Below are 14,982 nucleotides of genomic sequence, written 5' to 3' on the forward strand. Positions count from 1 at the left end.
GAACTTTCTTAAGTCGGGGCATCGGATGAAAATCCGAGTGAGTTCCTTTTGCAAGGCGTCGGTTTAATACCCGAGTGAGTTCCTTCGAGACTTATTGAATTTTTGAATTATCCTTAAGTATAAGGCATCGGTTTAAAACCCGAGTGAGTTCCTTCTCAAACTTATTGTATTTCTCCGGAAATCCTTTAGTGTAGGCATTGTTTTAGACAACTAAGACCTAATGCAACGGCGATTCAAGTGGCTAGCAAAGTTCAAGATAAAGTAATTTCTTATTTCTTCAGAAGATCCAAAGAGGCCAGTATCAAAACAATTACAAGAGCTGGATACAATCTCTGATCAAAGAAGAAAGTCATTACAGGTGACTGTTAACAAGTTATACAAGATCGACGCGACTTTGCTAGAACAAACATATGAGTCAACCATTGGTGAGGAGTCAAGGAAAAGAAGAGAAGAAATGAGGATTACAAAAATATTTCAATATCCAGAAAATCCTCTGCAATTTCATACTCTTTGCCCAGCTTGTCCAGGAGAAGAATGGTCCTCGACCAAACTCGCATTCGGCACAAGCTCGTCATAATTGACTTCTTCCAGCGGAGAATAAACAGGAGAATCTTCCAGATATTGCATAATATCTGGATCGGAAGGTGGAGGATCAATCTTATCCTTGGTCCAGTCGGGAGGAGGAATACCCAGGTTGGTAAATACTTCAGGATGGCAAACAACATTGTAGGGAGTCGTATCAAAATGAGGATCTTTCCTTAATATTGATTCCCATACTTCGTTCTCACCATCCCGGTACGCCTGCAAGTTATTCAGCATATCAACAAAAGGCTTACTGTGTAAATACTTGAAGACGCAGGCTCTGCGAACATCAGTTGGAAGGGATTCGGGCAAAGGAACGACGGCTTGCCTTTCGGGTAATGTTTCAGATCCTTTAGCTCCTGACTTTCCAACTGTCCGTTCCAGTCGCCGGATCTTCTCCCTGGCATCATCCAAATCTGACCGAAGATGACCAATCATCGAATTCTTTTCTCCTGCCACCTCCCAAGCTAGATTCCGAAGGCGAGCAATCTCAACATCTTTAGCTTCAGAGATTCCCCGAAGCCTAGAAACTTCATTGCTCAACCTACTGAGTCTAGTAACTGCTTCCACTTGGTTGTGGAAGTTACCAACAAGACTCCTGCAAACAACTTTCGAGTTAGCGAGGAGCAGAAAAGTAATTTTTCAAAATCAGAGGATAATGAAGAAAGACTTACATCATCAGTGACTTCGTAAAGACTTCATCTGGAAGTTTGGAAAGAACTGCGCTCTCAGAAGTCATTCGAGCAGCAGTACACCATTCCAACGCTCTGTCAAACTCGTTTGACACTAATTTAGGCGAAGGATGAGAAGGACGAACTACACCAAGAGAAGGATGAGCTTCATCACTTGTCATCCGACGGCGCTTCCTGGTAGCAAAATCCTCCAACTCAGAAGGAGAGGAGGAGGATGCCAAACAAGCACTGGAGTTAGAAATAGGAGCAGCACCTGCTGGGGCCACACCTTCATCAGACGCCAACATAATTGCCTCAGATGCCCGAAGAGTCTCCTTCGGGGGTGCACCGACAGGCTCACCAACAGGCTCACCAGCAGGATTGCCGCCGGGACCATCGGCAACGGAGTGATCAAGATCTTCCTGGGAAAGACGAGCGGTCACTTCGGGCAAAGGAGGCGCAGGGACGGCATCAACAGAAGCTGCAGGAATCTGACTTGAAGATTCACCGCCAGCAGTCGCCTTACGCTTGGAGGATTCACTAGCTGAAACCACCGCACTGGCCCCAATCACCACCGACGGAACGCTATTCTTGCGAGATTTTGCTCTGGTAAAGTCTGGGTTGATCTTGGGAGCCACTATACAAAAAAAAAAAAAAAAAAGAGAACAGCCGTATCAGTACAGAAATAAACGACAACAACAATGGGGAAACCCTAGTTTTCTAAAGCATCTGACAGACCAACAAACTAAACCCCAAGTATAACTACTGTGCAGTTTACTTTGGGGGGAAGAGGGGAAAGAGATGAGGAATCAAAAAACTCACTTGTTCAGAAATGGATAGAGCTGTCGTCGAAGTACGAGGAATACGGAGGCAGGCCGAAGGATGAAAGGTTGCTTTGGCACTTTAGCAAATCTATCTTGCAGAAGTCAGGATAGATGGAGAGTACCCACGAAGGCTTTAAATAGCCTCAGGTATAAGACGACGGTTGAAGGCTAAGGACAACCGACGACCCAGATCGAAACGACGCTTCGAAATCCGTAAAAAGCAAGATCAACGGTCGAAGGGATGCCACATGGGAACATGTGGAAGCGAGCACCTGGTGCAGAGAAACCTCCAATCGTCGCACTGCCATTAAAATAATGGAGGTATTTCCGATTCATTGGAAACAGTGAATGGTACACAAAAGCAGGAAAACGTTTGAACTTCGCAGAAGGGAAACGTGCGGACTTTGCAATAAATGAAGTGGTGGGGAAGATTAACGCATCTTCCCGAAACGCATCTTCACAACATTTCTACAAGATCATTATTCGGCGAGGAATGAAGAGTTAAGTGATAAGTTTTATCATTAATACTTTGATATTCAAGGCAATACTTCGGCAAGAGATGGGGAAATTTTGAGGCCAACATGAGTAAAGAAATGTCTATTCATTAAAATGAGGGTACATCTTTACAAAGGAACAACACCCTAAGCCTTTTCTTCATTGTTGCCCGAGGGACCCTGGTCGGGATGACTTTTCTCAGGATCCTGAGAAGAGCCTTCCTCAAGAATGGCATCGGCTGAATCCTCTACAGCAACAACTTGAGACTCGGCTTGTGATTTCTCCTCTGGAAGTGCCGGCTCGTCATCTAGATATGCCTCATACTGAGGGTCAGCTGGAAAAGGATCATCTACTCCCTGGGCCCAGTCTGGGAGATCCATACCAACTTTCCCGAAGACCTCCGGGTGGCATACCTCACGAAAAGGAGCAGTGTTGAAGTCAGGGATCGTTCCAAGGATCTGCTCCCAAACGTCGTTCTGCCCCATACGATAAGCCTGAATGTTGTAGAAACCTAGCAATTCGGAGAAAGGTACGCTGTCCAGGTATTTCCGGATGCACTCCTTCCGAAGGTTTGGCTTTATATGCTCAGGCTTGCTAGGGATTGCCAACTTCAGATGTTCTTCGAGATCCCTACTCTTAATTTCAAGGCTGTCACCAAACAACGTGGCAGCTGCCTTTTGCTTCCTGGCCTCGCGCTCGGCAGCAGAGACACGAATTCTTGAAGCTTCAAGGGCTTCCTTGAGGGAGGTCACTTCTTCCTCATGCTTTTTCTGCAGCTCCACAGTAGCTACAGTCAGCTGGTCTATTTCAGAATTGGCATTGGCCAATTTCTCTTCACAAGTTTGCAGCAAGGAGCTGGTGCGACCAACCCGGCTCAATGCTTCCATGTATTGATAAAAGCTCAACACAGCATTCCTGGGAAGATGGAAGATATCAGAAGAAGTCATAAGAAATTATGAAAACATAAATAATCAAGAAGACCGTTACCTTGTAGATTGACTCACAAGGGAGGTGTCATCCGGGGCTTCAAACTCCCGGCGATCGAAGGAGCAAGACCAGAGAGGCTCCACTCTGCAGCTTTCTCAGGATCCCGAGTGACCCTGTCGGTCATCTTCAGGGTCCACTGGGGGAGGAAGACTTCCTCACCATCCGTCGAAGCTTTGGATTTTTTGTTGGAGGGAGCATCAATTGTGTCATGCCTCCTCTTGGTTCGGACGGAGGAGGAAACGGTGGCCCTCTCCACCATTGGTTTCTTCCCTTTACCCGAAGCATCAGCTACAGGCCTGATATTCCTGATACCCCTGTAAGAGGGGTCGGGAGAGGGAAGAGAAGCCTCTTGATCTGCAGTCAAGACCCTGGGCGATCGTTGCTCGGCTGTCACAACGGCTCTAGCGGCCTTCACCCGCAGGCTTTCAGGGTTCGTTCTGGGAGGCACTGCAAAGAAGAAGGACAAAAATCAGAATTCAAGACATATCACTTCAGTCAAATCAAAGGATGATGGTTAGAAGCTCACAATGAGCCAAGCCCCAGTACTGAAAGATGGAGTTATACTCCATTTCATATCCATGTATCTCTTGATACCACGGAATGGATTTGATCTTCATGATGGCCGCCTCGTCTTCTTTGGATAAGGGAAGGCCCCGGTTACTTTCGAACGAAGAAGTAAACCTCCTCCAGGTGGTCGGGAAGTTAAGATCTGAAGGAGGCGCTCGACAGAAAAAATATCGTTCGTGCCATCTTTTGTGGTTAGAAGGGCAAGTTCCTTTGGCAAGGATGCTGCCCCTCCAATCAAGTTCAGCCCTATTGCGTTTGGAAAGAAAGACCCATCCGAGAGGATGGGAGATAGAAAGAACATGAAAATGTACAAAAAGAGAAAGAGATGACGTGATGCCAAGCTCAAAACACAAACCCAAGAAGCCGACGATGAGACGCCAGCTATTGGGGAGGAGCATTCCGGGACAAATGTTCCAGTGATTTAAAACTGCGGAAAATAAAGGATTAAAAAAGGGAAAGCGAACCCCGCTTTCTAGTGTATCTATGTACAAAGAAAATTCACCCGAAAGGGATGAATCAACCCTCTCATCAGGGTGGGGAGCCCTAACCTGATATGAGGAAGGAAGGTCAAAATCTTGGACAGCGGAAAGAAGAGTTTCTCCATTATAAATGGAGGGAACAGAGCCAGGCCCACCATTGGACCCGGAGGTTTGAGGTTGCCTAGAGGAATCAATGATCTTGGAAGATCCAGACTCGACAAGGACAGGAGAAGTTTCGGTTTTTCTTTCAAAACCTTTTTGAGAAACTTCAGCGAACTCCTGCCAGAGGACGGTTAGGGTTTTGTTATCACTATCCGACTGTTCGGGAGCAGGAGAAGCAAAAGCATCACTGCTATCACCAACATGGGGTACTAAAGAAGCCCTATCGTCCGCCATTACTCGTTTCAGTAAACTACAAAAAGAAAAGATCAGTAAACTTACTGATTCAGTGAGACGGAAGCTTGAGAGCAGGAAGGCGCGAAGCAGACGACAAAGGTTCAAATTCCAGACAGGAAGAATGAAACCTACGAAGACAACGAACCGCTTTTAAAACTCCCGCACGAGTGTTCGGGAATCTGAACGATCGAGATTGATTCAAAATTGACGATCAAGATTCAAAGACGTTTTGAAAGTTTGAACTCACGAATCCGAAATAGGCGTTCGGAAACCGTCGCTTGGATGACGTGAGCCACGACAGATAAACTGCAACAAAGACATGTGGCCTTACACTCACAACGCTCGAGGAAAAGTGACCACCGCATTAAATGTGATATGACATTTAATGAAGCACGCAGAGATCATCACCTGACGACGAACCCAGTTAAAAACCAAGCCCTCGGGATCGACCGAACGCTTGGTCTGGGGGGCTCGTGATATGGAGAGTTTATGATCAGACCGGGTTCATACCTGGTCCGACCCTCGACCCCGGTCGAGACGGAGAAAACCGAATCTCTCCCGAGCGAACCGGATCCAGAGGATGGCTTGCTGAAGAAGAAAGATCATTCGGCTGCAAGCGTGCTCTAATCTTACTTATGGATTAGGGTAATCACCCTGATGACAAAGATACTCAAACTGACGGCTGCGGATAATCATCATCAAAGGGATAACTATCGCATAACCTAACGGTTATCTCAGGAGTCCTCTACTAGCCCAAACTAGTAGAAGTCTATCGCTCAACGGATCTTACTAATGAGATCCAGCGACTACTCGAAGAAGGCTCGAGTGCATCCAACGAAGGAGATTCGAAGGTACACTCTATATAAACCTCACTACTATACAAGGTGAGGGACGGATCAATCGATCAAGGAGAATACTATCTGAGACTCAGGTTCAGATACATACTGATAGACCTAAATTATCAGCGTCCCGCTATCTAGATCACCTTTCCCGTTTCTTCATTCATTAGCTCGTGCTTCTAGCAGAGCCGTTTGTGATTAAGTTCATCAACCGACTTAGCCTTCGGAGGTGGACTCCCGACCCCAGCGGTCGGGCCACATCCGACGCTTTCGTTTTGCAGGACATCACGAAAACCCCACCCACCACAACAACAAAACCAACCACAAAAAAAAATAAAAAAAAAAAAAAAAAAAAAAAAAAAAAAAAAATAATAAAAAAAAATAAAAAAAAAAAAAAAAAAAAAATAAAAAAAAAAAAAATAAAAACAAAAAAATATTAAAACAAAAGGTCAGCTTTTATGCTTTAAAAGCTAAAAAAATAACCATAACGGGTTTAACCCCCCGCGAGTCTCTTTTTTCTTTTCTTTTTTTTTTTTTTTTTTTTTTTTTTAATTCAGAAAAATATGAAATTAAAAAAGGAAAGTGGTGGACAAAATCCTAGGCTTTTTTTTTAAATAATTCAGAAACTAAAAACGCGGTAATTAATCGGAAAAAAAAAAAACGTGCCTTCCATCATCGTATAGAAATGTGATTAATCGTGAAAAAATAACTTCTCTTTACCAATAAAACTAAACGATTAAATTTGCATATAACAAATCGTGAAGAAATCAAGCAATTGGTCATAGATATAATCTGACACCCAATCATGTCAATGGAAAATAATAAAACCCATGATTTGCATTTTAAATCAACTAACACCCAAAAAACCAGCCGTTGCATTGACCCTAACCCCAACATGGCTTTGATACCAATATTAATAAATATCATAAAAATATGAGTTTTAAATCATTTACCTTAATGATCTTAATTGCAATGGATCTAAACAAAGGCGGAGATACATCTTTGCGTTCTATTTCCCTTGATTTGCCTTGCATACTTTGTAGGTTATTTCCACACTTCCAAATCGACGAACCACAGTAATAGAGGTTCAAGATTAGCTTATCCCCATAAAGAATTCACATAGCAAAGGATAATATATATATATATATATATATATATATATATATATATATATATTTTCAGTCATCTATTTGATATTCCATCCCTTTATCTATAAATTTTCCCCCAACCCTAGTTATTTAATTAAAATTTTACTTAGACTCAACTAAGTGAGGTAAAGCAATATCAGAGTCTTATTTAGATTCAACTAAATAGAGGAGTAGTCATCCTTACGTAACCGTTTTGCCGCCACTAACGCTATTGTAGTGGGACCCACCCACTACGATTAACAAGAACAATGGGGACCTTTCACATATGAGGTGGAGAAGAGATGCCTTGTATACCTTAATAAGAGTCAAACTTATAACCTTTTGCTAAGAGGTATTGGTTTGGCCATTGTCAATTGAACCATTTCTTGGGGGTCAAGCATATATTTGTTGGGAGCATGTTTTGCAATAAGAAGGTTGGCAGCTTAGAAAATGGAATAGTTCACTTTTTCTAAATAACATGGAGAGAGTTGCAACCATGATTGTTGTCCACAGCCATTTCAATCTTTCCAATCCTACTCGTATAACACGTGGGAACATGAACAAATTATGGGTGTAGAAAAAACAGTCCCATTTTTCTGCTCCATCCATCAAATTAAACAGATTTTTTTATTTTTTTTGGAAGAAATCTTACATAGCTTTGAATAAGCACAAAAGCAGTGTGGTCAAAGCAATTACCTGTAATAGGGTCAATATATTAGATAGTTCAAATCATAGAATGGGACCTTAAGAACCGCTCGCCAGAATCCAGTTGGGGTGGCAAATTTCTAGCAATTTGGAAACAGAAAGCTTCTGTTCTCATCTTGCAGTCCTCTGCAGCTGTATACTTGTATTCAACCATGTACGACAATGCAAGAGGATTATATTCTGTGTGTCACAATTTATTAGCGTCAGCACTCACCGCGCTTTGAAGCCACTCTTCTATACTTGAATATGATGGAAGTGGTTCATCCAAAATCAGCCTCGCAAGATATAGTTGCAGAGCTCACACAACATATACCACCCCGACCTCGAGAAGAGATACTGGTGGCACCTTGAGTGCTACATCTGGTCCTCGGCAATTCCTTCTCAGGAAATTGTATCCCACGTCAATCGCTGCTCTCTTTAGCAGCGATGATCCTTGCTTTGCTTTTACATGAGAGTGCCCGAGTATGAATGCTACACCAGCTTCTTTAGCTGCCCTCAGCTCTTCCAGCTCTTGCTGCACTTCCTGCACTTGCATATCCATCTCAGAGCATACATCAATTTCAGAATTATTGTCAAGAGCAAACCATACCCTTCTCTCAACATGAATGGGCTCCATCTCTATGATATCTGTCACACTCTCTACTGATTGGAACCCAATGGATGTGCTTTCTTGCTTCACAATCTCATCCATCTCATAAGCAGGTTGGCCTGAGAGAGCTACTCTGCCAATAACTGTTAGCCTACACTCTCCAGCTGAGTCACTAGAGTGTGATTCATCATCTTCTCTGTATGAACTACTTGCATTGGTTTGCCTACCATCATGACGGATGAAATCAGCCAATCCATTGATGAGCTCAGTTTCAAAGGAATCAACATCCTGATGAACATCTCTGTATCCATATCGTACAATGCACCTGTAGGACCTATGAGCTGGAGGACCCACACGACCCACAAGATAACGCTCTGCTGGGGGCACATAAGGTACGGTCACAGATTTGACACACACAAAGACAAGAATACGGTGGAAGGCAGGGAGGTTGGTAACAAAGCGGGAGAAATTCGCAGGTATCCCAGAAGTGAGGTCTGTGTACACTAAGCCTACACCAGGGACTCGAGCAATGCCCAAGCTGGGACCCAGAGCTAGAAGCCACTCTAAGGAGACCTTGTTCTGGAGATCAAACTCGTATTTCTTGATGGTGGCATAATGCCATACAAGCATAATTGTCATGAGGAACAGAGCCAGCAGCATAGGGAGCCAGGCCCCCTCAAGGAACTTCCCAAGGGAAGCTGAGAAGTAGAGGGCTTCAACAGTACCAAAGAACAGCAGGAAAGCAAGGGCTATTACAGGGGGTTTGTGCCAACAGAGTATAATCACCAAAGAAGTAAGGCATGTGGTGACCAGCATCACTGTCATCACCGCCAAACCTGCAAATAAACAGACAAAAAAAAATGTAATTTAAGGATTTCTAGTGCACGCAAAATATTTTTGTAGACTATGGATAAACTTTTCCAGGAATACTTAGTATACCATCTCTAGTATGATCTCCATAATATTGTAAGTTAAAGCATTACTTTTATCTTGAAAAAAAAATAAATTCAGAGAAGTGGTAATGCATTGGGTTCTTAAAACTGCTCCAGCAGGTAAGGTTTAATAACTTTATTGGAAAACTAGAAGTGAAGAGTCCTTCCTAGAACCTGCTACTTACTGCATTAGAATATCTGTTATTTTCACAAAAAAATGCACTTAGAATGGGCGAACCCAATATGGAAGACTTCCACAAAAGCAGAGTCTGGGGGTCAATTTTCCTATGTAGCCGGTAGCCTTATCCAAGCAATTTTGATATCTTGGTCAGGCTACAACTGTGGTCCACCAACCACTGTGCCAAAGCTCAGCCTTTAAGTTGGATTTAGAAAATTAAAGCATAATGAGATTTAACCTTTAGTTAGGTGTCTATGTACCTGATGCATTTCCCATGTGTTTTGTGTCTCTGAATCCAATGGTAACAGCAACACAGAGGATCATGAGAACCCAGTTGATCTCAGGGATGTAGATTTGGCCATGTATCTTGTCAGAGGTGTGAATAATCTTTACTCTCGGGAAGCAGCAGAGAGACTGGCTCTGGTTGATGATAGAGAATGTTCCGCTTATGATTGCTTGGCTTCCCACGACAGAAGCAAGAATAGCTATTATAAGCACAGGCCACCTCACACTTTCTGTAACAAAAATTTTCAGAAGCTTATAATTCTTTTTGTCATTAACCACATAAAGCATTAGAATTTCCATCGCTAGTTCAACTTCATTGATAAACTGACAGTCACGTTTTTCCCCTCCCTCATTAGATAATGAAGTACGGATATAACCAGATAGGAATGTTGTATTAAACTGTAAGGTATTCCCAAGCATCCCAGGCTTATCAAAATGGCTTGCTTAATATTTTATGAAATCAAAACTATAAAATGATTGTCACAAACAGCTCTGTTTTGCTACCACCCGCTTACGTGGGGCAATAAAATCCATCAGCAATTAATAAATGGACAGCCCAACTCATGTATTTCTTCTTTCCCCACCCCATTCTATACTTTGCACGTTGCATCCTGACACCAAATATTGGCACTCATGTGATACTTAATGATCAATGTGATGCTCAGCAGATGCTGGTAAAGTTTATTTGTGTTCGAAATCAAAAAAGAAAAAGAAAAAAAGAAAAAAAAGAAAAAAGAAAAAGAAAGAAAGAAAGAAAGTTGACAAGTTCAAGCCATATTGTTAGAATCAAGAATGGAATAGAGAAAACCTGGAACTGAGATGTAAAAGCCAATCTGATTGTCAATATGGTGATGCTTTGACAAGTAAGCAGCTTGACCCATGTATGCTAAAATTAAAGCGGGATAAACAAGAAAGGTGAATGCAATCTGTATAGTTGAAAAAAGTGAAACCTATTAATTCTCCAAAAGGAGGGTACTAGCAAGTCAAGTATGAGATATCATCACAGAAACATGAAAAGGCTCCCGTTACAGGGGGAAAATTTACCTGGATCGCAGTGTATGTGAAATGACCAAGATCAGCAAACATTGCTTCTGAGCCTGCAAATTATGCTTCAATTGAATTGATTAGTTGCTGATTTCTTCATAGTTGGTGAAACTGTAAGGTTCTAAAATCTGTAAACCAACCCCCCCCCCAAAAAAAAAAAAAAAAAAAAAAAGAAAAAAGAAAAGAAAGAAAGAAAGAAGAACACACACAAATACAAGACCTGAACTCAACCCAGATATATAAAAGCCCTATAATAATTATGTGGACCACTACAGATACAAGATACAAACTCAGAAATCCCACTCGTGTAGGAGAGTGGAATCAAATTATGTGTGGGGAATAACTTCTGACCTAGCAATAGCATGAATACTAAAAATATGCTGCTTTAATGCTATGCTGGGAGATTAGATACCAGAAGATACGATCGTGAATAGTGTGGACTGGCAGAACAGGACTAGTTAGCTAATCCTTAGAAGTTGGATTAAGGCTTCATTGGGCTTAATTGATTCACACTTATACATGTCTATCTTATTAATGCAGAATACAGTAAGAATTTCTGTCCAGGTATATCAAATATTACCTGTTATGCACAACAACATTCCACCCAGAGACAGCCAGCCACTTTTCCTTGTCTTCTTCAAGAACTTGTACATGTAATATGGGGAAAGAGCTTGATAAACTTGAGTGTTCCACCGGAATATGTTGTATAAGCCAAGGGTACTAATCACAAATAGCCAAGTCAATACAACTGGTGCAAAAAAGAATCCAACTCGGTGCGTGCCATAGTGTTGCAGGGCAAATAGACAAACCAATATGAAGCAAGTAATTGGAACCACTGCATCTGCAAAGATAGACATAATCTCAGATGCATTGAAGAATAAGACACAGAAGCATCTCTGCTGTTCTCTATTGCTCAATCGAATTACGGAAGACAGCTCATTTCACTTTTGTTTCCACCATGTCAATGAATAAGAAAGTGGACTCAACCAGAATCAACAGTATGGAAAAATGATGGATTTGGATTCCCTTGCTAAAAGCATTTCTCACCTTGAATTTTATTAATTTTATAATTTTGGTAAATCACTTCCTATTTTATTAACACTATCAATCCAGTCAAGGCTTGAGCTGAGTTCTTTTAAGTTCCAAAGCATTAGTTCATTTGCTGAAATACCATGAGGTTGCAAAAGGAAATCATTTTGTTTCAGTTGACAACCATATAAAGCCTAATACAGTCAAAAAGAGGTGTATATACGGCCTAATAGACACTCAAAGAAGGTGCTCTTGAAATTTCAATAACAAAACTCCCAGTTAACTGATTTGTCAAGATAGGAAAAGGTGAAACCATAGCTTGGAAGAGAACATCTTATATTATTTAAGTATAAGGCAGCCAACAGTGCAAGGACTAGGGAGGGTCATAATGTACGAAGCCTTAACCCCACTCACTATGAGGCTGTTTCCCAACTCAAACACGCAAACATAAGGTAGAACTAACATTTTTCTGAAAAGTGATTTCACATTGAGATGGAAAATCAACATACTTCTTCCCCTTTTTTACCATAGAAGTCATGGTTCTGTTACTGTAGTCTTGATATTTATATCACAATCTGTCCATCCTCTTTCTCTTCATGCATATTTAAAAACACAGATTCTAAATAACTAGCAAGAATGAAATTATTAGCTCTCTTCAGAACCTATGATATAACAATTTATTGAATGGTTAACTTGGATCAATAACCAAGACAATATCTAGAATAAAGGTAGAAAAGATTACATTGGTGGTGTTCCTTGGACATTGATAACTCAAGGCCTGATACAGCAGAGAAAACTGGCCAAAGAAGAAAGTATTCAGTCCAAAAACTTAGTGATATAGAGATAAAGAAAAGTTCATATGTCAGCCAAGAAGAATACCAGAAATGACAGGAGTGAGCACTCCATCTCCAATTACCATACAAGTACCAAGCAGAACTATGACTAGCAATGCAGTGCGCAACGACTTGTGCTTCTCAAGCAGAACTTTAACCCTTGAGTAGCTTTTAGTCTCAGGAGGAGATTCTAGTTTATAAGTAGACAGCGCTTCATCTGCAACCTGCCTGTTGGGCAGAAGGCTTACTTTGGCATGCCTACATATCAAAGAATAGAGAGCAAAAGTGCCACCTACAAAATGTACACAAATTTCAAATTTGATTGGTGAATGATAATCCGTAGGAGATACTAGTTAAACCATTTAAAGCAACTGCTAACCTTCTCCATTGTCATCAGCTCGAAGAACCACAAATACATACTTCAACAGTGGAATAAGTGTTAAGGTCCAAAAGACAAAAGAAAGAACTCCAAAAGTCTCTTCATTTGTCTCTGAATGGTGAATGTCTTCTGCAAATGTGCTCTTGTAAACATACAGAGGGGAGATACTCAAGTCCCCATAGACCACACCAAGACTCTGGTAAGCTAACAGCAAAGTCCTCTTCCAATAATCCTTCTGAAATGCAAATAGCGTAATTTCTAGATATTAGATTAAGGCTTGTAAAGGAGCAAAAAAAGTTTATGTTCATATATATGGATATGTGAAATAGAGCAACAAGATAAGAGAAAAACCTTCGAATAACTCCAGCAGCTCCCAACATCATAAACCATCTTTTACAAGAGTTAATCTACAATGAATTCGTTCTCTCCTCAGCTACTTGCAGATCTGCACTGAATTTTTCAAAGCTTTGTAAAGAAAAAGATGAAACTTTCGAAATAGACTGGTGTAACTTCAAAAAGCTACATGTTGATAGATCAAAGGAAACAAAAACATACTGTTAGCTTCCAATTGAGGAACAGTCGAGACCAAATGCTGGATGAATTAACCCATAGCCAATTAAATGGAGAGGAATCAATCTCAAGTAACATTATGAAATTATTAAAAAAGAAAGTAAAATATATAACAAACTTTTAAACCACTAGACTTAATAAGTGGGGCTTGAACTGAAAGCAGAATAGGTGAAAAATCACAACCAAGTGATTCATACGAAAATTCCTGAAACAAGAATGAGCCCATTGAATCAAATGCTTCTTGAAAGCTTCACATGCCCATTACTTCTCTCTGCCAGAGATATCACACGCAGGAAAAATAACAGTGATTAAGAGACAAAAACAAAACCACCTAATCCCCATTTTCCTTATGATCGATAGCTAGTATTTGGAAGAAAAAGGAACACAAGAAAAGCATAAAGGCTTACCAAAGCTAGAGTTTCTGAAGAACCCAGATAAGCAATAGTGATCTGAGAGGGTTTTTGAGCTCCAAAAGCAACAAAAACCAAAAGAGTAGCAAAGCTGCTCCATAATCGGCAGAGACACGTGAAGGGCGGTTTTATCTGACCAAAAGCACCCATCAATGAACATGTTGTTTAACCCTATACACCAACAATCCACATTCCCTTGCCTACCTACTTCAGAGGCCTGAAGGCTGAAACCATAAACCCCATTTTAACGCTTTTATCCGTTTTATAATTTCCATTTATGGATCTTTAGCAGCATAGCTTTCTACCTATCTTTGCAATTTCCTTCTCTGTTCTCTCTTTAACTAGCATTGCAGGATTCTAATTTCTAAGAACTGTTTGGCAGATTCAGTTATCTTGCAGTTCGATAGAGATCAATGCTGGAACCCACTGACAGTGACTGATTTCTGTATTTAAAAGAATATCAATAAAGAAATGCCTCGAGTTCTCCGCTTCTCTTATCGAGTTATCGGATGCCGATTTCTAGTGAATTTTGACACACGAATAATCGGAAATTGAAGTCTAACCCAATCATCGAGTCTTCTGTAGTTGAAAATAGTAATAAAGGATTAGACTGCCAATGAGAATTAGGATCACTGATGGGATTTGGAGACTAATCTTGGTTTTAGTAGAGTGGGCTGGAAAGAATTTTTGAGTTTCATTAATTTATTGAACTTTTTTGCACTTTTTTATTAGGAGGAAGAAAGCCGGCAGTGATTCTGCAGGATTTGATTCTCTTCCTTGAAGAGATTAGGTGACCAAGGAACTGAAGGTTTAATCTAATTATATAAGTCTAACAAAATTAAAAATTATGTTGGGATTCTTTTTCTAGAAGGAATGAGATGATTTGCTGATTTTCTCTGTTCAAATATTCGCCGTTTCAATGTCGCCATCCACTGTTGGTACCTCATCATTTTTTTAACCAACTACATCCTTAGCCTTTTTGAGTTGTTTATTTTTATTAAAGGTAGCTTGTATTAATAGAACTGAAGAAAAAATTGCAATCTATAATACATCATTCTAGA

The 14,982-nt window shown here is 40.8% G+C and overlaps 1 protein-coding gene across 4 annotated transcripts; it reads right to left on the reverse strand.

Annotated features, from left to right (window-relative positions):
- Positions 1–7,544: 7,544 nt before the first annotated feature.
- On the reverse strand, positions 7,545–14,318 carry LOC149022388 (potassium transporter 2-like). Of its 4 annotated transcripts, XM_089150512.1 has the most exons (12): positions 13,919–14,318; positions 13,695–13,782; positions 13,497–13,533; positions 13,293–13,391; positions 12,942–13,176; positions 12,609–12,854; positions 12,472–12,525; positions 11,281–11,541; positions 10,701–10,753; positions 10,465–10,582; positions 9,632–9,886; positions 7,545–9,097 (listed from the first exon to the last, which is right to left on the reverse strand). In XM_089150512.1, exons 4-12 carry the CDS (start codon positions 13,329–13,331, stop codon positions 7,971–7,973), a joined length of 2,388 nt encoding a protein of 795 aa, XP_089006638.1. In that variant the 5' UTR covers positions 13,332–13,391; positions 13,497–13,533; positions 13,695–13,782; positions 13,919–14,318; the 3' UTR covers positions 7,545–7,970. The 4 variants fall into 4 exon arrangements, with proteins under 4 accessions (XP_089006638.1, XP_089006639.1, XP_089006640.1 ...); XM_089150513.1 differs by having other exon boundaries at positions 13,293–13,386; positions 13,497–13,782; XM_089150514.1 differs by lacking the exons at positions 13,497–13,533; positions 13,695–13,782 and having other exon boundaries at positions 13,293–13,386.
- Between the last annotated feature and the right edge of the window lie 664 nt (positions 14,319–14,982).

The sequence above is a fragment of the Hakea prostrata genome, chromosome 3 (assembly GCF_041222555.1).
Source record: "Hakea prostrata isolate BN-2017 chromosome 3, UWA_Hpros_2, whole genome shotgun sequence".
Classification (NCBI taxonomy): Eukaryota; Viridiplantae; Streptophyta; class Magnoliopsida; order Proteales; family Proteaceae; genus Hakea; species Hakea prostrata.